Source organism: Eremomyces bilateralis (genome assembly GCF_010015585.1).
Source record: "Eremomyces bilateralis CBS 781.70 unplaced genomic scaffold P152scaffold_13, whole genome shotgun sequence".
NCBI lineage: Eukaryota > Fungi > Ascomycota > Dothideomycetes > Eremomycetales > Eremomycetaceae > Eremomyces > Eremomyces bilateralis.
The window spans coordinates 579,909-605,587 of NW_022985079.1; the positions used below are offsets into that span (position 1 = coordinate 579,909).

Here is a 25,679-nt window from a genome sequence, read left to right on the forward strand (position 1 = left end):
ATGGGTGAGATCTGCGTTGGGGTCTCTTCCGAACGGTAGATTTGGCCCCCATTATTCGGCTCGATCCTCCAATCACCCGCCTGTAAACTCTCAGAGACCCACTCCTCCGCTTCCAACTTTTCCAGTTTCGGAAGTTTCTTCATCGCCTCAATTTCCGGTTTAACTACGCCGACTTTATTACTATTATCATCGCGCGACACTGCCATCTTTTCCAGCACTTGTCCCTAAGCCTTGAATGCTGCGCCACGCCGTCATCATCCGTGTGATGTTTCGTGTCGCTCGGTTGGGTTTGGCTCCGGGCCCGGGGTTGCCCTACGGTGGTGATATGTACCCCTTTCCCGCCCGTCGCTATATAAAGATGCTGTTCTAGACTTTCAAGTTTGAACATCTCTGTTTCGCATTTCAAAAATCTGTCTACTAGCGTCTAATCTGTTCTGCTCTACTTCCAATTCAAAGCCACATACTCAACCTTCCATCACTACTCTAATCACCAAGATGCATATCAAGCACCTCCTCCTCCCCGTCCTCGCCGGCCTCGCCGCCGCCCAACTCGACCTCGGCAACGTCGCCAACTCCATCATCTCCGAAGGCAGCAGCGTCCTCAACGCCGTCACCTCCGACGTTCCGGGCGCCTTCAGCTCCATCACCGATCGCGTGGCCTCCGGCGCCACCGACCTGGCCTCCGCGGCCGAAAGCCTGAACTCGCAAATCACCAGCGGCGCTGCGTCGATCGGCTCCGGTGTGAGCTCAAACATCGCCACCAAGGCCAGCAGCGTCCGCTCGGACATCACGGACGCCGCGTCGAGCGTGCGGTCGCAGGCGGGCGAGGCGAGCAGCTCGCTGAACGCCGCGGCGGGGAGCACGGGTGGCGCGCCAGTCCCGACGGCGGGATTGCATGCCATGGCTGGATTGGTGGGCGCGGGAATTGTCGCGGTGGGATTGTTGTGAGGGGTTCTCGGTGATGGGTGCTGTTGATCGTCCGGAAGTTGACCTCCATATCATCTACCGCTCGGGATATTCGGCGCTGTCAGGCCTTACTTAGAGTTTCAAAGTCGTGAGGCGCTTGCTCGCGTTATGGAGCTTTTGTATGTCTATATTTTTCTTCTGGCTGGGGCTAGAGGCGCGTCAGTTCGACCATCAAAATTGTGTGATATGGATGTGGATATCTACTGGATCGCTGGGGACGAAACGTCAGACTGCACAGCTGGTTACTATACCCATATCGAGGCATATAGCCCAAACGATGTCTTTAGAGACCCGAATTTTAGACGACTAATTACTGCCAATTCTATGACATTTCATATCACCTGGACTCTCGTAGTGTCGTGATGCATTCATGGCTACATGATGCCTTGGAATTTCGTGTCTGAGTATCGACCTGTTTCAAGGTGCGAATTCTCCATCGTAATCCCATCCCATACCAAACGCCTCATCGAGCCAAACTCAATGGCAATATCGTTGAACTTCATCTCCACAGTGAATGTGAATTCACCTTTTGCTCGGCTCGCCCTCATCTACGTCGTCGCCTGCCGTCTCCTGTGCGCTTATTCGCTCCACGGCGACCCACCCCTGATCTATATCCTCGAACCCAGACGTTGACTTCTGACGCTTGGGTTTGGGTTGTCCCTCCAGATCAGGCTCATTCTTGGGTGGATCTGGAAGTTTCGATGCAAGAGATGATGCGGGTTGTTCCTCTTTGGAGTCGGATGGCGCAGTCGGGGCATTCTCCTCGCTTGTTGGGGGAAAAAAGGTGCTAGTAGATGGTGAGCATGCCGCGTCCGATATTGAGAACAGATAGAGTTTGGCCTCGGTCGTACCTTGCGTTTTCATGGTACGCCTTCTCGTCCTTCTCCAAGAAGCTGCAGAAAATAACGTTCAAGATCTTCGAGCCATCCTTCCCCTCCAAGAAGTCTCTCACTTCGCTCAGGGCAGTTCGGCACGCATCAACACTGGGGTATCCATACACACCAGTGCTGATGCACGGGAAGGCGACACTCTTTAAGCCCCTTTCCACCGCCAGCTCCAGACTGCGCCGGTAACATCCGCGGAGGAGCTTCTCATGCAGCCCCTGCCCCTTCGTCAGATAATAGATGGGACCAACGGCGTGGATCACGGCTTTGCACGGCAAGTCGTAGGCCCCGGTAATCTTCGCGCTTCCCGTTTCGCAGCCGTGTAAGGTCCTGCACTCCTCGACAAGCTCGAATCCTGCGGCGCGGTGGATGGCTCCATCAACGCCGCCGCCGCCGAGCAATGAATCGTTCGCGGCATTGACAATGGCATCGACCGAGAGGGCTGTGATGTCGTTTCGAATGAGCCCGATTTTCGCGTTCAGGTCGGCGTTGGGTGGGTAGGCGATGGACGGCTTGGGGTCAATGGGAAGGCGATGGATCTGGTAGAGGAGCGAAAGGTTGGGGATGGTGGAGAGCGAGAGCGGTTTGGGTGGTGCCATGGTTGAGAATAAGATCCGAGGGATTGGAGGAGTAGAATGATTATCTTCTAGAGTGAAAGTACTACACACTCGTGGTTAGCTATATACTTCGGCGAAGCAGAATGATGCTGCCTACACTCCCGAGAGTACCTTGCTGTCCAGTCTCCACTACTGGTATCCCGGCTGGGTAGCTCACCAGTACATGCGGAGGAGATGGTCAGGGATCGGGTTCCCTACAAATCAATTCCGTGCACACACTGGCAATGTGTGTGAATGGATGGAAGGAGGAATTGTACGGAGGATTCTGATTGCTGGGAGCGGAATGTGGAGTTGCTCAGGTCGTTCCTAGTCTCAGGCTCCAACACAACGGAAGTTGGGGAAGTCGTGACCGGAGGTTGGTGTTGCCGCACTGTGACTGGTTCCAGGACAGAGGTGTGTGGCGCAACATGTGGCGCTTGGAACATTATAGTCCCTAGTCAGGTGATATTTGTTGTTTCATTTCAAGCCACATGTTGACGTCAGCAATATTGCCAAGACCCAATCCAAACATTCCGCTTCCGCACTGTGGCGCTCGCATTGATTTCCAATCGCTGATTAACGCCAGACAGGCGTCTGAGTCTCTGAGCAAACATTCCAACAGCACTCGAACGTCCTGTTCCGCGATTTGGAAATGGTATTCAAGTATCTTAGGTAAATAATTACATAATACATTGGTACTGCATGCATAATTAGGTACTGCTTACTGAATCCCCATCTGTCCATCACGAAATGGAACTAAGGGTTCGAGAACCAGCTACTCCTCGCGAGCCCCGTCGAGCAGTTCTATCCATCTAGGGGTATATATATGTCTCTGAATGCCTCCTCCTCTTGAGATCGCCACATCAAATATCAATCCGTAGAAATCACAGTTCAACTGTATTACTACCGTCAAGCTGGCTTCACGACTCCTCCGTTCATCACTGCCTCGAGTCACCCCCCGCCTGTCTCAAACTTCTCGAGCAATGTCTACAGCTACACAGAACTTAACAGTTACTACCCGCCCGTGGAACACGCGAGGACACGCTGACCACGGCTGGCTCCACACCTACCACACCTTCTCCTTCGCATCATACTATGACGCATCCTACACCTCGTATGGACCGTTGCGCGTCATCAACGAGGACCGCGTAGCCCCTTCGAAGGGCTTCGGTGCCCACCCCCATGCCGAACACCTCATCTGGACCTACGTCGTGTCCGGGGAACTGTCCCACAAAGACAGTCTCGGCAACGTCGAGACCCTCACTCGCGGCGACGTCCAGTTCACGAGCGCCGGAACCGGCGTGCGCCACAGCGAATGGAACGGTCATACGGAGCGCGAGGTGCACTTCCTCCAGATCTGGGCCAAGCCGAGCACGAAAGGCCTCGCCCCGGAATATGTCACGCGCCGCTTCGAGGAGGCGGAGAAGCAGGACCGCTTGGCGAGGATCATCGACTCGGTCGACCGAGTGGGGGAGAACGCGGACAATGCGGAGGGTCCGATCGCCTTGCACGCCGACTTGACTATGGATACCACGGTTCTTTCGCCTGGTAAAAAAGTGGTGCACGACCTCGTGGCCAAAGGGCCGAGGAAGGTCTATGTCCACGTGGTTATGAAGGGTCGGCTTCAGCCGAAGCAGGGCGGCTCTCAGATCAAGATCGGAGATAAGGTTTTGGGAGAAGGAGACGGTGCCTTTGTCGAGGGAGCGGAAGGGCCAGGAACGGTTGAAATAGGGAATATCGGGGATTCGGAGGCTGAGGTGTTGGTTTTCGACATGGGACAAAAATAGTGATATTGAAATCGATCCCAGGCAACATCTTGCTTCATCCAAATGAATGTATCTAGCATGGCGTTAAGGGATATGGAAAAGTCACAAATCGAAGAAGTCAAAAAAGCTGTTGGGGAAATATGCTCCGTACTGCAGGTCTCATAGGAAGCCCTAGTACTTCCTGATAATTAATCGCCATACCTATACGGTCCGTCCAAACATGCAATTGTGTAGCAACAATTGTCCGTTCAGTTGCCCTAACGCCTCGCTCTTATGGATATCTCAAAACACAAAAAGAAAAAGGCAAAGTAAATGCATGAGAAGGTTAAGGATGGTAAGAGGCTACCTCTAGCCCGGTTGCCCTGCAATGCGAACATCCTCCACGCCCTGCTGACGTTCAATCTCCATACCGATCGCTAGCACCCATCGATCTCTTTCCGCGCGGCTCCTCGTCCGGAACACCTCGTTTCGCCCCGTCACGCCCAGCTGACTGACCCTCTTCAGCCGTGATCGCATTCGGGTTTCCAGTCCGCTGCGCGAGCCGGATCCGGTTGAGCCGGCCGATTCACGCCTTGCATCGATCTGTGGATCCGCCGGAGTCTTTTTGGATTCCTCCAGCTCCTGACTGCGGAAGAAGCTCTTCCGCTTGCTGTGCCAAATCACGAAGCTCGTCATCAGATCATCGTCTTGGCTGGTCCAGCCGTCTTCCCGATAGAGCCGCGGCAGCGCCGTTCGGCCGGGGCGGTTGCTGTCGAACGTTCGATTCTGATACAGCAGCTCTGGCTCGGTCAAGGGCCCCGAATAGATGTAACACTCGCTCAAATCGATGGCCTGCACTTTTTCGTGGTGAATCTGTGGCACTTGGATGCCGGACTGCGTGCGAAGGCTGGACGAAAAGATGAGGAGCTTGCCTTGGGTTAGGATGACCGAGACGCGGATGAAATTGGTGTGCTTCCGGGGCTTGCGGAACAAGGAGCCGGACAGGTGGATCGCTCGACAACACGACGGGCCGCACATGTTGTATATGTCCGAAGAGGCGAACGAATTCGTGACTTCCCACTTCCGTGCATATTGACCGACGATGGCTTCCGCAGCCTCGTCGATGCGTAGCTGTTCGAGATTTTGTTTCCGAACCAGCTGCAGAAGGGTGACGTCCATCTTCGTGCGGGCCTTCCAATACCGCACAAGATCACGGAGGCAGCGTTTCCACTCGTTTTTCGTGACTTTATCGTACGCCTGCAAGCGGATGATCAAACCGTTTCGGAGGACCAGTTCGAACGTCCGGTCGTCGTCGAAGTTTCCGGACATCCCATCTTCTCTATATGTATCCGGAACTTCTTCATCATAATCCGCATCAGGACCCTCATCGACGTTGTCGTCAGCGACGGTGTCACCGCGCACCACGTTTCGCACCTTGGTCACATTGCAGAGGTTGATGCACCCGTCGCATTCCGCAAGGATATTGACCTTCCTCTGCATCTCAGCATAGGCCCCTCGATCGTGATGAGAGGCTGTGGTTTCCGATGCTCTTGACCCCAGCCACTGTATTCTATCATCCTTGACCGGGAATGGATCGATGTTGTACATGAGCGGCGGTGGTTCCACGATCTCCTCACTCGCTGGGACTTCGGTGCTCCTAGATTCCGCAAGGGTGGGAGGAGGCGGCGGCACTACCTTCGCTGGGCGGTTGAAGACGAGAAATTCATCATGGGTCGAGAAATACAACCGTTTGTGGAACAGTTTGCCCATTCTCTGATGAACACCCCGCTGCGAAGTCAGTCGAACCAAGAAACCTTCGACAGGCAGAGGTTCCGTGATGAATTCGCCGCCGTTCACTCGCACTGTGGTCGCGTAATGTCGTTTTTGTCGGAGTTCCAGGTCATGAGACTTGATCATTGCCAGCGTGCCGTACATCTTGCGTTCATTCGCGCCATGGATCCATTCCAAACGATCATACCGTCTCCACGCTAGACCAAACGACCGGTCTTCTCCTGCAAGCACTTCCATGACGTCGCGAAACTGGGAGGATTCTTTCAGAAGGATAAGACATCGCGAAACGATTTGGCTTGCGACCGCCTGCTCTTGCTCCAACGTCTTAGTGATAGCAGTGTCATCCCCCTCCGCAGCCGGCAGAAGATCCCGAGACTCCTCGAGATCCTGGAAGGGATTGTCAAGCAGCAAGTTGACGTTTAGGTCGGGGACGTTCACCTGGAGTTCTGCCGCTCGCCTCCAGCCTAGGATGTTTCGCAGAAACGTATGCCACTCCACCCCAGCGATTCCCGATCGTGTTCGCAGCAAGAATATCCTCGTGCCTCGTGGAAAAGACTCCCAGAGCACCAAGGTCTTGTCCAAACTGCTGAAGAGGTTGACGCGAACGCGTTTCAGGTCCAGGTTCAACTCAAACTTGAATCGCTTTTTCAGCTCGGGCGTCTCAACCTCCGGGATCACTCGCGTCTCATAGATCTGCAGCACGAACCCAGCGCCGTCCTCCCCGCCTTCTCGACACACCACCATGTACTCCCGCCACTTCTCGAGAGTCCGTGTGATTATCTTCTCGCTGCAGTTCTCATCGTAGTCTGCCGGCAGCTTCGTGTCCGGTGACAAGTCCACGCGGATCAGCATTTTCTCCATCTTTACGATTTGGCCTTCTTGACGTCGACGACGGAATAGCGCCCCTGCACGGGTTTGCATGGAAACCTGTCCCGCCCGAGCTTTGGCTAAAAGATGTGCGCGACGGGAATCTTCCGCTATATCGAAGTGAACTACTCCACGGCTTTTCCTACGAGCTGACCGTTTGGAACCGGTCACTTGTTCGGCATCAGGTTCAATACGCGCTTCCTCGTCATCGCCATGGACTAGATGGAGGCCCGGCCCGTTAGTTGGATCCTGGTCGCGGGTATATGCTCCGTCGAGACCATGTCGTAGAAGAGAGACATTGGACGAAGTGGGCTCGAGAGGACCGGTATCCGACCCAGGAACACCCAATAGGCTTGACACCCTGCGAGTTTCTGTTGCATCTGAATTGGCTTGCTCCTCGTCTCCAGCTGGACCTGGGTCATTGTCAGACTGCGCATTTGTCCTTGGCTCTCCGTTCGGCTGGTCGGTCATGAGCACCTCCTCCTGCGCCGACCTCGTCCTGCTACTGGACTGCGAGGATTGTATTGACTCTGCATCTGAAGACATTTCGGCTTCTCGTAACGGTCTCGATTCCTCTATGATGTCCTCCATTTGCTCCCCAGAAACATCTCGTTCCAGCGATCCGGCTCCATCATCGTCGGGCGATCGTTCTCCTGGCGCGGGCGATGCCGATGGGGCAGCAATCGTGGCATCAGCATCCCCATCGTCATCTTCCGAGTCCGCTTCCGTAAGATCCCCAGGCTGTGGAAAGCTCGCGGCAAACGAAGCCGATGCGCTCGGGCCCACAAGACCAAGCAATCGTCGCTGTCGTGCCGTTTCTGGGTTGGCTGAGAAGGTGACGGCTCGGGAGGAGTAGTTGATGTGTAAACGATGCTGATACCGCTCGCGTCGATGGGTCTTCAGCCAGCCCTCGGGAATGGGTCCGATGAAGTGGCGCCTGGCGGTGATGTGGAGGTGGTTGGGAGTCGCATGTTGCTGCGATCAATGAGTCTGAGTTCACCACTACAATCAGAAAAGCCGACGTACAAGTCGTTGAGCGGTATAGGACTTGGAGTCAAGCTTCGGGGCCGAAGGTTGGGTAGGATCAACGTGTGATGGCTGGGGATTCATCTGCCATGAAACAGCCTTTACGCGGATGGACCACGACGCGGGCGGTTGGAAAGGAACAATAGATTAGAAATTAGTCATTTAGGCGCGATCAAACAATACGAAGCACAATACTAAGAAGAAGTGAATAATGATGCATGGAGAGGAAGTGGTCGACTTCAAGCCTTCGAATGCAGTGGTGTAGATATAGTTCCCATCCCTGCTGCCCTTGCTGATAACTGGGCCGACGTCATCCATCACGACCAAAGCGCGAGCCTCTACTCTCAAGGCACAACTATGATTGACAGATTGAGAGCTCTTTCTTGATCTTGTGGGTGGTGGTGCATGGCCGTTCTTAGTTGGTGGAGTGATTTATTGGCCGTTTAACTGTTCGAACGAACGACAGACCAAGGCCGTAACCGACTGATAAATGGTAACCAGGCTAGCTGTGGGGGCCTCCAGCGTCAGAGAAGCCTCTCCTGATTTATGAACAGGTACTATAAGAGCCGCATTCACCCAAAGAGCTACCTAACGGACGCTGCAATCGCAAAGCAAAGGAACTCGTCATCACTCAACCACCGCCATGACCGTGCCCTGTCCCTTTCTGACTCACCAACTCCCTAAGCTCCTTGATCTCCGCCCTCAACTCCCGAATCTCGAGAATCGCCGCATCCGTCTCGACGTTCGGCCTAGAGTCCTCCACCTTCTTATGCCATCCCTCTCCCTCGAAATCGAGCTCGCCGTCCATCTGCTCCCACTCCTCGATCACGTCGTCGTACTCCTCGCCCCGCTTCCGGTTCTTCCGGACGAGGTGCGCCTGCTGCGTCTCCAAGATCGCCGTGATCAGTAGCAGGGGGGAGTAGATGACCAGCATGATGTAATCGTTCAGCTTCGCGTAGGTCGCGTCCGGCAGCCACCATTCGAATGGGAGGATGAGGCAGACGATCTCGATCACGTTGAGTGCTAGGGTCCTCGGTGAGCTAGTGGCGGCAGTTCTAGGGGGATTACGGAACTTACGAGCGATGAAAACATTCTCATCCGGGGCGCGAACAAATTGCATGGTCTTCTGCGCAAACTGCAATGGTATTAGGGTGCATCTGGGAAATGTGGGAGCTTATTGATGTTTACCAACGCCATATACTCATCCACTGCATTGTCCGTAATATCCTCATATGCGCTGTTGTATAGGGCGATGAGAATATTCAAAAGCACTGTAGACGTCAGTAATCTGCACTCGATGGATGGCTCACAACGGTTGTACTTACCGACCATGATTACGAAGGTATAAATGTAATAGAGAATGATGCCGAACGGAGGCTGGTCCGGTTAGTCTAGTCATGGAGCGACTGGGAGCATCCTTACCGCATAGTTATCGAAGCCACTGAAATCTGGAGACTGCATGATCGCATTCGCCATCGCTTGAAGGATGAAGGTCGTGGCAGTCAATTTGTTATCAACCTGGTCCAGCCCGACGAACGCCTGCAAGAAGCCGACCAGGATGAAAATCAACAGCGCAAAGAAGATAAGAGACTCCTTCATCATGACCTTGAGCACCACAAGCATGGCGCCGAAGAACCGGAACGAATCGAGGTACAGCACGAGTCTTCCCCAGAACATGGGAGCCGTGAAGGCCAAAAAGTTGTAGCTCAATTCGTTAAAGTGGCCTCGTTTGACGTCGCCCATAGGGTGCGCCAGCGCAACCATTCTCAAGACGAAGCTTACCGTGAGCAGGGTGTAGAGGGTACTGTTAAAAGCATTCCAAAACCCAAAGTAATAGCGGCCAATTTTCCAGAATTTCGACACTTCTTCGCAGATGAACCCCAGCGTGGAGAGGTACAGAAGCCCTTCCACGATATCCAGGTCGCCTGACGGATTGATGGTGTTGACGGCAGCTGTGTACAGCGCCAGGTAAATGAACGAGAAGGCAATCTGGACGTTGTTCTGATAGCGCGGCACTCTCAGGCGATCCGGATTGAAGTGTGCCCAGTAGTTGGTGTTCGTTTTCTCATGATAATCGACAAACCGGGACGGATCGTCGTCATCTTGGACCAACCAACCCCTCCAGAGATATGCTATGCACTTTTGGTACCCAGACGAGCCGATCACAGTTAAGGCATGGAGGTCGACGGCTCGCTCCACAGCATTGGCTGGTAGCGTATCTTCTTCGTTGACATATATCGAATATCGTTTGAGGAGGACCTGTTCGAGGAGGTACTGCTGGTCTTCCTCTTCTTCGATTCTGTCGATATATTAGCATGAACGCGTGCCGGAGGATAATCGAATAGGACGACAACCTACATTCGCTTGGCAATGATTTCGCATGCCACACTTCGGACGCGATGCATGTCCGCATCCCAGAGCTCGTGATGCGCCTGGATGGTGAACCATTTCTTCGCCACCAGCAGGCAGTACACCACGCACGCAGCGTATTCCTCGCCCCCCGCCTGCTTCGCGGTGTTCACGACGGCATGTGTAATGATCGAGCTGTGTGGTTTCGTGACCGTGCACTCGTCCAATTCGCAGGGGATGACCTGTTCGATCTGGTGCTTGAGGCGGAGGGCGACTTTGGTTACCTCTTTGGCGGGGAAAGGAGAGGGCACGACATTGTTTCGCCGGGTCGGTAGCACTAACTAGGATCAGTGACCGTCATCTCCAGGCAAGGGGCGTACGGGATCGCACGAGCTTGGAATTCATGGTGAAGATGGCGACGGTCTCGGCCATCCCAATCGAAGAGACGGCCCCAGCGGACCATTGTCGAGGGGGTTGGGAGGACGCGGCGGCGATTGGAGTTGGGGAATGAACCAAACAACAAACACGCTGTAGTAAACCTAAACCGACTTCAATAATTTACAACTGAGCTCATGGAACACGTCGAAAGTAGTGAATGCATGGCAATGTTTTGGGAGGGGAAAGTTGGAATCGGCTGGACTGGAGTTTGGACTGATAGCTCCAAGCTTCGCGCCCAGGGAGAACGTCACTCAGCAACAAGGGGGAACCCCTGTTGGATCTTACTCAGTTCCTAATGCGATCGTCATAATAAATGCGGGGTGGCTCCCTGAACGTGAAGTGTGCCGAATCGTATTGAATAGAATACCATATAGGTACCTAGGAGATGGCGGATGGGAATACTATAGGATTCGGAGAATAGTGAGGTACCGGTATTCATATTTGCATTGCTGAAATACGTTGGTACGACTGGGAGAACAGAGTAGCCATGCAATACATTCATTCATTTAGAGTGCATCCGAATTCGTCACTGTGTCCAGGAGATGGACGCCCTGTTGAGAACACAGCAACTCACGATGCCTTCATCGTCTTCACTCTGCGATCCCGTAGCTACGGCCCGAAGCCTTCCACTAGGGACAATTCCAGGGACTGCCTCTCTGTGACCGGTAGACCCGTGCTCCCCTAAGACCTCTGCGCACGAAAACACATCAAGGAGACTGGGAGTCTCACTCCGGGATGGCTTCGTCTGAATCGCTCTCGTCCTCATCTCCGCTAACCTCCTGGTTTTCTCTCTCCTTCTTCTCCATGAGCGCCTCCAACTCGGCATCGTCGTTCTCCGTAACCGCCTTGGGTGCCATCTTCACGGTACACGACCCTCCCGCCGCCACGATGTTCTTCTCGATCTCCTTGATCGAGCTCTCCAACATCGCGATCCCCACGTTCTTATCCAAGCACGTGCTGGTCAGGACGTAGAGCGGCGGCGACACCAGCTTCACCTTGACCGAATTCTCCTCGGTGTTGTTCGCCTCGGCGCATCGCAACGCCGCCTTGACCGCGTCGATCCCATCATACCCGAAACAGGTGACCTCGACATCGGCGCGGACCTTGGTCGGTTGCGGCGTCAGGCGCTTCGCGATGAACGCGACCAGCTCGCTTCGCACCGTGTCGCTCGGGAATGTGACGTCTTTCCAGACGTCGGGGTTGGTGATGGAGATCTTAAAGGCGTCTAGGGCGTGGCCGTATTTCTTGTTCAAGGGCCACCCGAAACCCTGGTAGAGCTCCTCGATGGGCGTGTTGGTTTTCTCGGCGACGTGGCGCATGATGGAATGAACCATCTTGCTTTTGTTGTATCGTTCCTCGCATTTCACGATGTCTTCGGGCGATACTCGACGCTTCGATAAATCGATATAACCTGCAGTGCGCCGGGGAGATCAGTATTCTGCGGTAACGTCGTCCTTGCGGGTGTCCATACCTTTGTCGGGATCCACACGGAGAACCACGACGACCTCGTTGCGGCCCACGCGGATGAGCTTCTGGATGGATCGGATACGCCGCCGGGACAGCTCGCTGAGCAGGATCATGCCATCGATGTTATCGTATTCGAGGAGCTTGACGTAAGCACCCATCTCGGCGATCTATCGCGCGTCAGTTCGCCGTCGTGCGCGGCATCGGAAGGACACGAACCTGCTTGACATTGACCATGACAAAGCTGTCCACCTCCGGGTACTTCTCCTCGTAGTACCGACAATTGGTGAGCGACATGGTGGCGGACGGTGTGTGATGATGGAAGGAATTTCGGTGTCGTCGTGGATCGAGGGGAATTCTGGTGGGTGGAAGGGCAGTGTGGAGGAAATTGGGGAATTATCGAAGTTGAGTCAACTGTATTGAAATATCGAAAGTTCTCTTTCGCCTCCCCCACTTTCGATCTGATTGGCCCAAGCCCCAAACGCCGATGTGGTGTTGTGTCCACCACGACTTCACCATCAGTGATCAGGCCGAAACCGACATCTTCCACAGTAAGAATGAATGCAAGCTTTTTTTGGAAGAGAGATTCTATTTCATAGCTGAGAGTCTAGATCTGGAAATACCGTACGGGTCCAGTCTTAATCTCGGGAAGATATGCTCCCTTCAAGGAAACTGCTCAGCTGGTAATATCTCCCTACGATCGGAGCCCCATCATACAAATGCGAGTCTAGTCGGAAAGAATGTTCATATATTAACGGTTACGAATGGTCGTTATCCTACCCCTCGATCTCTTCCCCGCCATCCAGAGTTTCCGCCAGCCAGGCCGAATATCGTCCCATCCAAAACTCCTCAACACCAATCTGTCGTCCACACGACGTAGGAATGGAGCCCCCTAGGGTGGCACGCCAAAGCTCAAAAACCTTTCAAAACCCAAAAGTTCGCCTCCAACCAAGGAATCCCATAGCAACATCGCGAAACAAAAGTGAGCTGCAATCTTCTTCAGGCAGCATGCCTCACAGAAAACCCATCAGTACCACCGCCCGTCCACCGTAACACGTTCAGGATCGGCGCCCGACTGAAGAGCTGCCTCGAAGAATCGCATCGTATACGCTCGCGACCATACCGATGGCGGAGCCGAGCAATAGGAACTGGTATCCTCCAAAGAAGGCGGAATTGACTTGACGGATCGTCAAGGAGTTGGCCAGACCAAGGGTGATGCCCTGGCCGAAGACGAGCCACGCAACCATCGCCTTGACCACATGGAAGGTGAAGGGGTCAAACTTCTTCTCGAACGACGCCTTGGCGCCGAGGGTCATGTTGCAGAAATAGGCAGCGAGGAGGGGGAGACCGACACTGGTAGTCAACCACACCGTGATCCACGACCAATATTCCTGCGACGCGAGCATGTACACGTTCGGCCCGTAGATCGGGGTCTGGGGGAATCGCAGAGACGGGTTCGCGGGAATGTCGAACCAATTCACCCACGGCAGCACCAGTGGCTGGATCGCCAGGCCTTCCAGGACGAGGAGGATCAAGCTGATCGAGTGAACGTTGCTCAGTTGATGTCGGAACGCGTCGACGTTCTCGCTGACGCCCGCCTCGTCCATGGCCTTGGATACCTGGCCGGTGAACTCCTGAACCCGCTGCTTGGCCGCGCTGGCCGGTGATCGGGGGAGAGGGACACCGGACGCGACGCGCTGGATGGCGCGTGGAGTCTTCGCAACGACCTTTTTGATGGGCGTATCGGCGCTGTGATTGGGAGCATGTCAGCATTGGCCATATGCGACGCGTCATGGCGGGGTGGATTGCACATACTCGTCCTCTTCGCTTTTGATCGTCTTCCTGCGCTGGCGCGCCGGTTTGGGTTCCCTGTCGCCCTCGGAACCTCCGACGGAGACCAAGACGCGGTCGCGTTTCGTGGGCGACAAGCGACCGTAGAAATCGCTGAAGGCGGACTTGGTTCCCAGCGAGGATTGATGGTCGCGTAGGTGCTTCTCTAACGATTCAATCAAATCGTCTTTCAGCAACCCATCCGTGCTACAGGCGATCGACGCGTCAGCATCTTGCGCGGCAACAGATCTAGGAGGCGCATCTCTTGGATGGATGCGGCGCCACTCACTTTCGGAGCCCAGCTTCTTTGGCAAGGTCAAGGAGCTCGCCCTTCTTTTGTTTCTGTAACCAGGCGGCCATGGTGGCAAGTGGTAGCGATGCGGTGGGACCAAATACGCGAAGCCAATAAACACGCAGTCGGCGTGTGGAAATAGATTATGCAAAAAGCGCAATTGGGAGATCGGAGGTTGAGGACGGTGCAAGGACAAGGCGCGTTGAGAAGTGAACGGGATGATGGGGTTGATGATGCAAGTGCGAAATGGAGACGAGACCAGGAGGGAGAGCGGGAGGGCGGTGGCTGGACGTGTAAACTGTAAACAAAAGCCGGTGGCTGGGAATGGGATGGAGGAGTACTGGTCAGTCACGTGCGAGGGGCATGGTCAATGAATTCCTAGTCGATCAATAGAAAGGACCTGTGTCGAGTTGTCGATGAAGCTATTGTTGATTCCACAATAGGGGATGGATGAGAGGATGAATACAGCTGCCACTGAAGTACTCGGATCATTGCATCTGGTTGTGCAACACCTGACACTGTACTCTGCTGTGCAAAGATACTGCTGCATGTACTGGCGGGGTTACCAGTCAATTCTGAGAAGGAGCTGGAGACATGAGACCGTGAGACGAGACCGTCTAATAGGTCTGATGATGTTGACATCCAATACCATGGACTTGCCACAGTATGCTTACCTTGGTTATGGGCAATCAAGGTGAAGCAGGAGTTAGACAAACCTTGAACCTCATAAATGATGAAGCTGTCGTGGTTTGGAAAAGAAGAATCTCCAGAATCCAGACGACAGGGGGGCGCATCGGTCCACCCCCCACGTGATCTCGATCCACCCCGGCAAGCTGACCGATGCTGGCAGGTGGAGCAGTCACTGCAGCCTGAGGCCATAAGGCACTCAAGAGTTGTGCTCCAGCTCTAATGCCTCAGGTGTAAACATTCTCTTTGCACAGTTGGTCTATCCGACGCGCCGAGCTAACTCCCGAATCCAAAATATCTTCAATGGACAATTGTCGAATTCGACGAAAGACCGAACACTGCACCTGATCTGCGGCTCAGATTCGTTACAACCCCTTCTCTCCCATCGTAGGAAGTGATCTAGGTGGCCAGCCCCTTCCGTTCCATGTTCAATGGTCTTTCTTGGCCAACTGGCCAAGTGCTTCCGCGCTCCGGACAGGACGGCCGCCACTGTCACCGATAATGCTGATTCGAACCACCCGTTCACCGCTGTGGCCGAGCCCGCCGTGGCATCGCATGGCGCGGCGGCAGCTATGGACAATGAGCTAGCCATGGAAACGGCGAGGCCGCAATATCTCCATGTACGACCACCCCATCTGACCTCCACCGCACATCTAATGGATTTCCATGACAGGCTATGCTCGCCGGCGGACTCGGGGGGACCACGGGCGATATGCTGATGCATTCGCTGGACACGGTGAAGACGCGCCAGCAAGGCGACCCGCATATGCCGCCAAAATACACCTCCATGGGTGGCAGTTACTATACCATTTTCCGGCAAGAAGGCTTCCGAGGCCTGTATGGAGGAGTGGCTCCGGCGTTTCTGGGCTCGTTCTCGGGGACCGTCATCTTCTTCGGCACGTACGAATGGAGCAAACGACTCCTGTTAGACAGCGGCATGAATGCATCGTTGGCATACTTGAGCGCAGGTTGGTAGAGGATGAACGCCTTGTCTCAGCTCCCACTGACGGGTGATATCGCAGGCTTCATCGCAGACTTGGCGGCGTCACCCCTCTACGTCCCGTCCGAAGTGCTGAAGACCCGCCTCCAGCTCCAAGGACGACATAACAATCCGTATTTTAAGTCGGGTTATAACTATCGGTCCATGCGGGACGCTGTGCGCACCATTTACAGAGGGGAGGGACTTCCCGCGTTGTTTTACGGCTATAAGGCTACCTTGATCCGAGATCTTCCCTTCTCAGCATTGCAGTTCGCATTCTACGAGCAAGAGCGCGCGTTCGCCCAACGATGGATGGGCTCGAAAAAGATCGGTCTACCCCTGGAGCTCCTGACCGGCGCGTCAGCGGGTGGCATGGCGGGGGTTTTGACATGCCCGTTAGATGTGGTCAAAACCCGAATCCAAACCCAGCATAACCCCTCGTCCAGCGCAACCGCAACTTCGGGGAGCGCCGTTCTCAAATCGACCGCACCATTACCGAATACTCTCCAACACCCGTCGTCAAAACACCCCACCTCCCATGTCTCCCCGCCGACGCAGGAGACCAGCCAGCGATCTAACCGCCCCATATCCACCTCCTCGCCATCGACGACACTACGAAATCCCTCCGCAGTCACTTTGGATACCTCATCGGTCATGACCGGCCTGAGAATCATCTACCGGACCGAAGGATTCGCAGGCTGGTTCCGCGGTGTGGGCCCTCGGTTCGTTTGGACGAGCGTCCAGAGCGGCACGATGCTCGTCATGTACCAAGTGCTTCTCCGATGGTTCGAACAACATCCGCTCATGGATCGATAACCTGGGCTTTTCAGTGGCCTTTGCGCGACTCTGTACTGTTGTCAGGTTCGGGGATCTGCCGCATTTCTTGGAGTTACGGCTACGGAGTATCGCACCGCCCTCGAGATTCGAAGGACGAAGGTGCGTTGGATTTGGTGATGATATGGCTGATCAATAGAGTTGGAAAACGCCCGCGCCTCTCCGTGTATAACAACTGTCGAATAGATATTTGTAATAGGAAGCAATCATGTTCTTCCATCCTTTTCGCTCCACTCGATCCTGTTCTCTCAAATTCGCCTCTCACGTCGTGTTTCACTCCCTAGACTTCGGGAGGCTGATACCTTCAGTTCCAAAGATGGACGGAGCAGCGTCGAGATTTCAAATACTTGCATTCCGATAGGACTAACGGGGATTTCTCCTCCCCCCTTGCTTTCTCCCTGGGTCAGGCGCCAGTTATCGGGCCGTCCCGGTACACGCCGCTCCAAGTCGCGATCACGCTCACGGCTAGGAGGAGTGTGGAGTTAGGCTCGTATTTGTAATTCTTCACCGCATGGCCCGTTTCAGGCCGACCTTCGAGTTTCGTCTGTCACCGCAAGGAAGTCGATGGGTCGTGCAGGCGTGTCTAGCACTCTAGATTGATGGAAGACTACATGCAAGGTGAGCGCACCCCAACTCTTAGAAAGCGCTGATGCAACTCTAGCGTTCCTCGCATTCTCCTGGGAGCTTCAAGAATAGATGTTATATCATGGCTCTTGCAAAATTCTGTCCTGTTGCAAGGTGATGCGCGGCGGTGTAGGCCCCTTGGGTGAAGGTTCCTCTTACTTCGTAGAATGCGTGTGCGACCACGACCATGACTCGAGCGACGGCACGATTGGACGTAACATCGACATCGACACCATTTGAAATGGACAATTGGGCACGTTCACGCCCAGACGATGCAAACGACGCCCAAAGGCGGATCTTGCCGTTGTCGGTCAACAATGCAACTCCTGGTCATGGAGACCGGAGCTGCAGACGCAACGAGGCGAGCGCACGTCGACATCATGAGGCTTCCGGGGTGACGCTACACCTGGAATTTGGATGGATCGAAATCGATGTTGAGGCGACGACTCGCGAGAGGCCTGACATGGCCCACGATTGATCATCGTGTATATTCTCCCGTCGACAATAATTGACAGCTTGACAGCAGAAAGCAAGAATCGCTGGGTATTCCAACATCTGGAAACCTGAGGCGCTTACCCCTTGCAATTGGTCCGTACAGGCAACCAACGGCGGAGGAGGGATGACAGATACGGCACTTCCATCATCAGTGGTTGGAATCAAAGCTCACCTATCCGGAATTACTTGCCAACGGAAAGAATCCCTCCCAGCGAAGCCGTCTCTCAACCCACCTACATTTGAATAGCGGCTGGAAGATGTGTCATCGATCCAGATAACAGTCACAGAAGTATCAACGGTCAGGCCACAGACGGGATGACGGGAGGCTTTAGAGCGGAACTATCCTGGCGCTGTGGCGCGGCCCGAAATGGCCGCCCCTCGGGCTTGATGGGTTAGCGTATCCATCCATACCAAAGATCCATCGGAATTCTGACTATGTTAAATCTTTTACGAACTGAATTCAATATTCATTGATTCCGAAATTCTACGAGCCAATTTCTCGATTTCTACGGGATTAGGACCTGATTCATGGCGATATTACGTAGTAGGTCTACCGGACTGGCCAACTGGTACGATTCGTAAACCTCGAATTCTATGCTCAGGGAGCGACTCAGGGACAGTCGGACGTTGGGCCGAAAGGGGTGAGTTTGTACTCTGTCACTAATTATGCTTCATGAAACTGGGTAATTACACGATATTATATACTTTTTTGTTAACAACGACTTCTCTCCATGTTCTAGACTTCTATCACAGTCCCCTTGGTCCCTCGTCAGCATATATTTTCCGATTCACAACAGTCCAGGGTATCACTCACCACCTTGCCATCAAACATTAATCTTACCAGTGGGATATGATTCGCATGTCTCCTAGATTCCTTTGTCAATTGCGTAGCCTTTGGGATGGATAAATTGAATGCGTCGGTCAATGCCCAGCTACGATGCCGATTTATTGGCAATTTTGCATGGCATCATAGCCGGACCATTTCCCCTTAATCTCGACTCGTTTGAACCAGGTGGCGCTTGGTGGCGCGGATCTAGGGAGCGTGGCATGGGATCGACGCTGGTCCAATTCGTCGGGACCTGGACCCCCGATGGCAATGCCACAAGCCCACAACACTGCGTTGAAGCCTGTCAGCTTGCCCGCTTCCCGCAGTTGGAGACCCATGGGTTCGGGACTTGAGGGAGCATGGATCGATATTATTACTGCTACTGCTACTGATCATCTTGCTTCCGAAACGACTAGCTAAACAAGGTCAGTATTTTGAAGGTAATGCAGCATCAGCCAGGGCACATTCACGAGAGCAGCAAGCCGCGCAACCGCGGCGTCCGCAGTCTCATAGCGTCAACATCCAATTCGAACTTGTGGATACCAACGGATGGGGTTGCGACGGCCTTTCAGAGTGAGTTACGGCCATCTGATCTCACGATTGGAGGATGTATTTAGCTGAATCGTTGTCGGAGCGGAGGAGATGTGGAGTCAATATTTCTCAGCTTGGAGCCTTGGACGCCGGATTTTGCTGCGATAGTACTACTAAGTAATTGCCCCTTAGGAGGCTAGGACCGGCCCATTTTGTTCCAATAGACCCTGCATATCATTCCCTCACTGCTAAACCTGGGCAAGGGCGGAAATGATCGACCCTCAGGTTCATGGTCCACCACGGGATGGGATTGAAGTTGACAAGAGGAAGTACCGGTGGCAACGCAATCACACATCAGACACAGCCCGCCGAAGAGATGTTGGTTGAATTTGTTGCGTTGGCAGACTTGCCGATCAGATCGTGACTTTCGTGAGCCAGTAAGCGATCCAGAAGTCTGAATATTACAGAGGTTTCCATAAATATCCATAAATAGACGTTGTATGGGACTACATGCTGACTGAGATGTATTTGTTGGGCAATTAAGGCGGTATAGTCAGGAGATTCCCATTTTTAACCAGGGCCAGCTTGAGACATTGAACTCCCCACCCTAATGCCATGTTTTCCCAGCCTCCATGACAGCCCCTGGACGACTTGACCTCACCTCATCCTAAGGACCTATAGTCACATCACATCAGACTATCAGAGTGCCGAGAGGCGAGAGGTGACGCGCACCGCTCTTTCTTTGTACGTACCTACTTACTTTAGGAATTGGGAGCCAAGATGAGAATGATGGATGCCCTCCGTCCGCTGTCCAGACTCCGGGCATCCGAGCCCAACTACAATCGTCATAGGGCTGGATAGCTTCCCTTCCTTCCCCGCCTATCAAACGAACCGCCTCACTCATTTCCGCCTCCGTTTCGCGTAACAAGATGGGGGAGTAAGGGAACCAGGGCCCTCCGGTGCGCTGACTTGACCGCCACGCCATGGATTGTTCGTCCTGCTGTGGAGGCGACCGTCAGAGCGAAGGGATGATGATGAAGCCCAGGAGGAGGGTTTTGCTTCTGGTATTCATGTTGGTATGATTCTACTCGAATCACCGCCCCTCCAAAACCCCTAGACGATCCGAGGCTCCCCGTCTCTCTGCCATTGCCCATCGGCATTCTTGCAGATGGAGTCTCCTGGACTACTATCCGTCTTTGTTCTTGCGACTTGCGAGGCGAAGCTTAAAGCTAGAGCATTGGCTTGTCCGCTTGGACCAGTCACATCGCCCATCATCCATCTCTCGCCCGTGAATGGTCAGCGCACTCATCTCATCAACGCCGATGTCACTCCGTGGCATTCCTCAACCTTTGTCATGACGGGAGTTATGGAGAATGCCCTAGACTCTCGTGGGTTGGTTATGATAAAATCTTCTCCCTATCAGCACTGCACGCGGCACCCTTCCTTCGTGAAAGATGCTCCCTTCTCACAGGTCTTCCTGTTCCTCTCCAGTGTCGGATCCTACCCTTTTGAAGCGGTTGTGGAAATCGAATCCGCCTGCATTTCGAGCATCAACATTGCTCACCACTTTGAATCACGACCCCGGTTTCGCCTCTTTCGATTCTAGCCCTTGTGGACTGGCCAACTCCCGGCAACTCCTAACGTGGACCCATTCAACAGCTCTTGATCTGATTGTACAAGCAAGAAACGGAGAGCAGGACGGGCAACCGGTCCAGGCCTCTTGGACTGGATCCTTATGACAAGTGTGAAAACGCATGATCGGTTGCGGTTGTCCTCTTCCCGCCAGTCAAGCTTAGGGAGGCGGCGATACGGCACCCAGTTGGACCATATCACGGGTTGGGATTTCGACGATACGCTCGGTTCGCACTGTAAGTCCTGCAGCAGTGATCCCGTTTCCGCCCTGAAAAGATTCTTTGTCTAGATTCCGGGTTCCTCGGAGCGGGTGGCTTGGTGCTAACGTGATCGGTTGGCGATGCAGATATGCGAGGTTCTTTCAAGCAATCTTAGCCTCAGCCGCCCATCCGAACCTTTGGGATTCAAGGTAAAATATGTCGACACGAGGAATTCTTTGAAAAAGCGCGGAGAGCTGATAAAGAAGGTTGCTGGTGGTCAACCGCAATTTCCGGGCAGATACCATCGGCATCGAGGGATTGACGATTGCTTTCGATCCTTGTCTTATCGATAATTTCATCGTCAAAGAGGAATTCCGGTGGTGTGGAACGAAGAAAGAGTAATATTTGTAAGTCTCCCCACACTCTGGCTCGGCACGGAATTCATTTCGCTGTTGCGTTCTGCCCCATCGCCGTCCCGAAATGCGTAATTCAACTCTCGCCGTCTGGCAAACCAAGAGGCTGGTGAATCATGTCTTCCACTTCTTCATCTCCCTACGTCTCGTCCGGCCTTTCGTGCCGTTCTCTCTTCCTCTATCCCAATAAATCCACTTGCCCGTGCATGATACACGATGACCTGAGCTGCGACAAAGTCCCTGCTAATCACATTCATCCGCATCGCAGATTGGCTCTGTTCGACATCGCATTCACGATTTTCCTTCGCCGCCAAATTTGCTCTCTTCCCCTCATCTGTCAATTGGGAGGGGTTTCTCCGGCTTCACTGGACGGGCATCTAGCCAGCGCCCACTGGCCTTTACCAGCTGCATCTATGCGACACGATTCTCCACAGGACTATGATATCGGATCGGTTGGTGGCGATCATCAACACCTACGACGGTTGTTCGGTGCCTGGACTCGCTTGAGAGCGACGACGGCCTACTTAGTTCATGCCGCTTCTGCGCGATAGCGCATTTTAACGACTGCTTCTAAGACGAGATCAAAGAACGACGCCACAGGCGCATGGGTGGTTTCAGGCCACCAAATCCACTTTCTGGGAAGCGTATATCAATCCGCTACGATCTCTCGCCTTGCAAAATTATCCGCTTCCGTATATATTCAGTGCTGGGCAGACAGGCTGCACTACTGTGATTTCGCCTTTCCATCGGTGTTGAATCAGAGCATTCTTGGCCTTTGCTGATTCTATCAGCCTCACTGCTTTATCACTCGACCAACTCTCAACGCAGTTGGAACAAGACAAGAGCAAAGTGAAATATATCTTGCGAGACTGTTGCGGCATTGGATCCCCAAGTCTATCAACAGAAGAGCCGCGTGGACGAGGACCGAAGTCCCGACTACATTCCAAACAGGACCGCACCTGCGACACGATTCAGTCCGAAGTGGAAAATATATAGTGAGTCGGCAATTTTTCTAATTCGCCCGGAGTGGAAATTCGCCTTGTTTTTGTTTGGACGTATCGACTAAGCGTGGCTGTACCCGCTGCTGCCTGGTCCGGATATCCGCCTTGAATTGTCATATTACCCCTGTCATCCTTCGCGAACAACTATTCATATACATTTATTGCACTGCCCAATAGACGCGCATCAAGTCTAATTTAACATCCAATCAGCTCTAGAAATTTATCGCCGCCTCGCAAAGGGGTGAGGAGGACCGCCTCTCCACAGTGACTGTTGGAAGGCTTCCAATCTCTGGTCCCTTTCCATGTCTGAGTCGCAGGAGTCATATGTGTACGGTAAGTCAGCTCCAAGAATTGTGCGAGCCTCGATCTAGTGCTCTGTCGGATTCTCGGTATCGGGGAGATCGATTTTGGATCGCTCCTGGAACATGCATGAGATGGACGTCCTAACGGGCCGCATAGATTATGGCGCCACGCGATCGACCGCATCTACGGAGAGCAGCTTCACCATCCCGGCACCACATCCAATCCAGCCGTCGCCCTATTTGGCGCATGTGCCCGGGTTGGGCAGTGAGAGCGGGACTAGGGGTGGTGGTGGGAGTGGCAGCGGAGGTGAGGTGGGGCGGGGTCCCCATGCAACGGGAAGAGACACGATTGGCGAAGGGCCCAGTGCCCTACTAGGACGCGAGGTCGACACACCCCATGCTCAGCCGCCCGGGCAGATGCCCGCCCTCCCAAGCTATCATCCTGCGCGTGATGAGGGCCCTGCCTACATCCCTCACGCGTACACTCCGCATACATTTATTCCTCCCAGGCCGCAAGCTCGGGATGTTCTGGAAATCTTGTCCTATGCACCGTCCAAAGCCCTACATGGAGAACGCATCTACATCCGCGTCCGAACCGGTTACGACCTGTACTCTCCCCGCCGCACGGCTCTCACCATCATGTTTGCAACTCGTCGTTGTGACACCGCCATCACAAAGAATGGCTCAGACGGTGTCTACTATGACTACACACTTTCGACGGACATCCCGTCCTTCGACACGACGGGGTGGTATGAAGGCCAGATGCCTCTGTACTTGAGCGTGGAAGACGAAGGCGGCCAGAGCGTGCGGGTCGTCGAGGTGGGCGACTTTACCTACCTCGATGCGTCGGCACTCCCTCACCATTCCTCTCATGAGGCCATCGCACGAAAACGAAAGGTCTCCCCGGAACCGGAAGGGTACAGAAGTTCACCCCATCATTTGAAACGCGTGGCAAGCCAACAACAATTGAGTAGAACTTCTCGCGATCTTGGAGCGGCTTATCGACCGCTGTCTCAATCTCCGTACGCTCGCCCGGCGGTCCCATCTTATAGTATGTCTGCGGCTCACTCCGGGGATCGAGTACCACCTCCCTATTCTCGACGCGCCGTTTCCTACCACTACCCCCCATCAGCAGGCCCCGTTTCGCATGGAGCGCAGGCACCATCCCCATCATACAGTCCATACTCGACGGCCAGTCGTCCAAGTCAAAGCCCTGCCTTGGCCGTGGTACCTCCCGCTCCTTCTGGTCCAGCGTTGACGCCAGCGTCACTCGGGTCGAATCCGCCACTGGTACGGACCACGACTCTACAACCGCCCTCCGCTCCGGTTGGACTGGTGCATCCAGGATTCAACCCCTATGCCATCTACCCGAACGCTCGTGCAATGCTCAAGATCGATGGTGATCTGGACTCCATGACCCAGAACTGGAACCGAGCTGAACTCGACGCCCGGCGACGATTGGTGCAGTTCACCCGTTCTCAGGCCGGGAGCACCATCATAACTTTATTCCGACCGGTCTCACCCGAGGAACGTGCGCCGAATTCCATCTGCATCAGCTGCATTTTGTGGGAAGAGAGACAGGAGTACTTCGTCACCAGCGTGGACACCATCTACTTGTTGGAGTCGCTTGTCGCCGTGCGCTTCACCGTCGAGGAAAAAAACCGCATCCGACGCAACTTGGAGGGCTTCCGACCACTGACAGTTGCCAAATCCAAAGCTGACAGCGAAGACTTTTTCAAGTTGATCATGGGCTTTCCCAATCCCAAACCCCGCAATATTGAGAAGGATGTGAAGGTGTTTCCGTGGAAGATTCTTGAACAGGCACTGAAGAAAATCATCAGCAAATATGTAAGGACCCCAGTTTTCACCATTCCTCACGATTCGGCTGTCCTACCGATTGAAGGGATATTCACTAATGATTCCACCAGTCTGCGAGCTACTCCTCCACGGCGGGTGCGTTGCCATCGGTTGGACCGAACAGTTACGTCGGTCCCTCATACAGCGCCCGGGATTCTTCTCCCGTCTCTGCCCCTCGCATTCCGCCATACCAGATCACTGCGCAGGGTCCCGACTCTGCGCCGCTGATCCGCCATTCTTCGCAACAAATGCATCGATCTCCAGCCATGTATTCTCCGCGCACCACTACCGATTCCGGCCTTGGTCAGTCGTTGACAAGCAGCGGCGGCTTAGCAACATACGGAACCGATATCCGAAGTCAAAGCGGACTTGGACATCAATCCAGTGGGTATGGGGCGAGCTACGGAGCACTCCAAGGATGGCAGGCGACGAGCAATCCGACCCTCTCTCCGGGATTGCCGGCTGGTGGCACATATGGATACGGAGCACGGTCGTCCTGGGATCTTGCTTCATACATCGACACTGGGACCAACACGACGACTGGAGCAGCGTCTAACATCTTCTCGGAAGGCGGTTCGATCAGGACGCCCAGTACGGACCCTGGCGGCCATGGACCAGGGTACGCGCCAGCGCCTTACACGGGTGGAAGCAGTGCGTATGGTCTGGGATATGGTCAGCGGACGCCAAGCTCATCATCGAGACCATGATGAACTTCATCACCGGTTCATTGTCCCTTGACTCATGCGCATGTCTCGATGACGATGGTGATGTCGAAACTGTACCAGAACCCGGACACCAGCAGCGCGTTGGCTGGCAATACCGGACTACATCTGCACTCTCGGCCTTGATATCCGACCGGACACGAGATTTATTGACCAGCTGGACGATAATATTTTGGCGCTAATAGCTGCAGACGAGTAGCGGTGGAGTGTTGAAGTTGTGCTGTGGTGGGGGACGCATCCTGGTCGAACTGTGCGTGTGATCTGCAAGCTGCTTCAGTGGTCGCGGGGGTTCTGCGGTTCACAGCCAAGACTCCGATATCTCATCCAC

The 25,679-nt window shown here is 54.1% G+C and overlaps 10 protein-coding genes across 10 annotated transcripts; 4 read left to right on the forward strand and 6 right to left on the reverse strand.

The window, feature by feature from the left end:
- Positions 1-129: 129 nt before the first annotated feature.
- P152DRAFT_61743 (uncharacterized protein) lies at positions 130-1,218 on the forward strand. Its single transcript, XM_033683116.1, has one exon. It carries the CDS (start codon positions 496-498, stop codon positions 946-948), a length of 453 nt encoding a protein of 150 aa, XP_033533233.1. The 5' UTR covers positions 130-495; the 3' UTR covers positions 949-1,218.
- Positions 1,076-2,609, reverse strand: P152DRAFT_61587 (MACRO domain-containing protein). Its single transcript, XM_033683115.1, has 3 exons — positions 2,579-2,609; positions 1,818-2,510; positions 1,076-1,753 (listed from the first exon to the last, which is right to left on the reverse strand). The coding sequence occupies exons 2-3, from the start codon at positions 2,447-2,449 to the stop codon at positions 1,489-1,491; spliced, it is 897 nt and encodes a 298-aa protein (XP_033533234.1). The 5' UTR covers positions 2,450-2,510; positions 2,579-2,609; the 3' UTR covers positions 1,076-1,488.
- Positions 2,610-3,044: 435 nt separating this feature from the next.
- P152DRAFT_459542 (RmlC-like cupin) lies at positions 3,045-4,444 on the forward strand. The gene has a single exon (XM_033679700.1). It carries the CDS (start codon positions 3,430-3,432, stop codon positions 4,231-4,233), a length of 804 nt encoding a protein of 267 aa, XP_033533235.1. The 5' UTR covers positions 3,045-3,429; the 3' UTR covers positions 4,234-4,444.
- Positions 4,445-4,560: 116 nt separating this feature from the next.
- P152DRAFT_508126 (uncharacterized protein) lies at positions 4,561-7,959 on the reverse strand (the record flags this gene model as incomplete). The annotated part of the gene is made up of 4 exons (XM_033682571.1): positions 4,561-6,369; positions 6,400-6,615; positions 6,649-7,824; positions 7,876-7,959. 4 exons carry the CDS (start codon positions 7,957-7,959, stop codon positions 4,561-4,563), a joined length of 3,285 nt encoding a protein of 1,094 aa, XP_033533236.1.
- A 271-nt stretch (positions 7,960-8,230) lies between these two features.
- P152DRAFT_459543 (uncharacterized protein) lies at positions 8,231-10,826 on the reverse strand. Its single transcript, XM_033679701.1, has 7 exons — positions 10,615-10,826; positions 10,234-10,561; positions 9,298-10,174; positions 9,201-9,252; positions 9,064-9,146; positions 8,953-9,010; positions 8,231-8,898 (listed from the first exon to the last, which is right to left on the reverse strand). The coding sequence occupies exons 1-7, from the start codon at positions 10,685-10,687 to the stop codon at positions 8,507-8,509; spliced, it is 1,863 nt and encodes a 620-aa protein (XP_033533237.1). The 5' UTR covers positions 10,688-10,826; the 3' UTR covers positions 8,231-8,506.
- A 127-nt stretch (positions 10,827-10,953) lies between these two features.
- Positions 10,954-12,520, reverse strand: P152DRAFT_459545 (putative translation initiation factor 2 alpha subunit). Its single transcript, XM_033679702.1, has 3 exons — positions 12,346-12,520; positions 12,134-12,296; positions 10,954-12,073 (listed from the first exon to the last, which is right to left on the reverse strand). Exons 1-3 carry the CDS (start codon positions 12,421-12,423, stop codon positions 11,388-11,390), a joined length of 927 nt encoding a protein of 308 aa, XP_033533238.1. The 5' UTR covers positions 12,424-12,520; the 3' UTR covers positions 10,954-11,387.
- Positions 12,521-13,095: 575 nt separating this feature from the next.
- Positions 13,096-14,505, reverse strand: P152DRAFT_60891 (uncharacterized protein). Its single transcript, XM_033683111.1, has 3 exons — positions 14,246-14,505; positions 13,942-14,163; positions 13,096-13,875 (listed from the first exon to the last, which is right to left on the reverse strand). Exons 1-3 carry the CDS (start codon positions 14,314-14,316, stop codon positions 13,185-13,187), a joined length of 984 nt encoding a protein of 327 aa, XP_033533239.1. The 5' UTR covers positions 14,317-14,505; the 3' UTR covers positions 13,096-13,184.
- Positions 14,506-14,508: 3 nt separating this feature from the next.
- P152DRAFT_60916 (uncharacterized protein) lies at positions 14,509-15,231 on the reverse strand. The gene has a single exon (XM_033683112.1). It carries the CDS (start codon positions 15,125-15,127, stop codon positions 14,627-14,629), a length of 501 nt encoding a protein of 166 aa, XP_033533240.1. The 5' UTR covers positions 15,128-15,231; the 3' UTR covers positions 14,509-14,626.
- A 25-nt stretch (positions 15,232-15,256) lies between these two features.
- P152DRAFT_459548 (mitochondrial carrier protein-like protein) lies at positions 15,257-16,975 on the forward strand. The gene is made up of 3 exons (XM_033679703.1): positions 15,257-15,555; positions 15,609-15,903; positions 15,958-16,975. The coding sequence occupies exons 1-3, from the start codon at positions 15,367-15,369 to the stop codon at positions 16,728-16,730; spliced, it is 1,257 nt and encodes a 418-aa protein (XP_033533241.1). The 5' UTR covers positions 15,257-15,366; the 3' UTR covers positions 16,731-16,975.
- A 6,322-nt stretch (positions 16,976-23,297) lies between these two features.
- P152DRAFT_371506 (uncharacterized protein) lies at positions 23,298-24,763 on the forward strand (the record flags this gene model as incomplete). The annotated part of the gene is made up of 2 exons (XM_033675521.1): positions 23,298-24,620; positions 24,701-24,763. Coding segments are annotated over 2 exons (1,386 nt in total), but the record flags the coding sequence as incomplete, so codon positions are not given.
- Between the last annotated feature and the right edge of the window lie 916 nt (positions 24,764-25,679).

Coding starts and splice junctions, on each gene's coding strand:
- P152DRAFT_61743 (XM_033683116.1), top strand. CDS start 496: ATGCATATCAAGCACCTCCTCCTCCCCGTCCTCGCCGGCCTCGCCGCC.
- P152DRAFT_61587 (XM_033683115.1), bottom strand. CDS start 2,449: ATGGCACCACCCAAACCGCTCTCGCTCTCCACCATCCCCAACCTTTCG. Junction 1,754..1,817: donor GCGTACCATGAAAACGCAAG/GTACGACCGAGG, acceptor ACCATCTACTAG/CACCTTTTTTCCCCCAACAA.
- P152DRAFT_459542 (XM_033679700.1), top strand. CDS start 3,430: ATGTCTACAGCTACACAGAACTTAACAGTTACTACCCGCCCGTGGAAC.
- P152DRAFT_459543 (XM_033679701.1), bottom strand. CDS start 10,687: ATGGTCCGCTGGGGCCGTCTCTTCGATTGGGATGGCCGAGACCGTCGC. Junction 9,147..9,200: donor TACCTTCGTAATCATGGTCG/GTAAGTACAACC, acceptor TGACGTCTACAG/TGCTTTTGAATATTCTCATC. Junction 8,899..8,952: donor TGAGAATGTTTTCATCGCTC/GTAAGTTCCGTA, acceptor CGAGGACCCTAG/CACTCAACGTGATCGAGATC.
- P152DRAFT_459545 (XM_033679702.1), bottom strand. CDS start 12,423: ATGTCGCTCACCAATTGTCGGTACTACGAGGAGAAGTACCCGGAGGTG. Junction 12,297..12,345: donor TCATGGTCAATGTCAAGCAG/GTTCGTGTCCTT, acceptor GACGCGCGATAG/ATCGCCGAGATGGGTGCTTA. Junction 12,074..12,133: donor CCGTGTGGATCCCGACAAAG/GTATGGACACCC, acceptor GGCGCACTGCAG/GTTATATCGATTTATCGAAG.
- P152DRAFT_60891 (XM_033683111.1), bottom strand. CDS start 14,316: ATGGCCGCCTGGTTACAGAAACAAAAGAAGGGCGAGCTCCTTGACCTT. Junction 14,164..14,245: donor AAAGAAGCTGGGCTCCGAAA/GTGAGTGGCGCC, acceptor GATCGCCTGTAG/CACGGATGGGTTGCTGAAAG. Junction 13,876..13,941: donor ATCAAAAGCGAAGAGGACGA/GTATGTGCAATC, acceptor TCCCAATCACAG/CGCCGATACGCCCATCAAAA.
- P152DRAFT_60916 (XM_033683112.1), bottom strand. CDS start 15,127: ATGGCCTCAGGCTGCAGTGACTGCTCCACCTGCCAGCATCGGTCAGCT.
- P152DRAFT_459548 (XM_033679703.1), top strand. CDS start 15,367: ATGGTCTTTCTTGGCCAACTGGCCAAGTGCTTCCGCGCTCCGGACAGG. Junction 15,556..15,608: donor CGAGGCCGCAATATCTCCAT/GTACGACCACCC, acceptor TTTCCATGACAG/GCTATGCTCGCCGGCGGACT. Junction 15,904..15,957: donor GTTGGCATACTTGAGCGCAG/GTTGGTAGAGGA, acceptor GTGATATCGCAG/GCTTCATCGCAGACTTGGCG.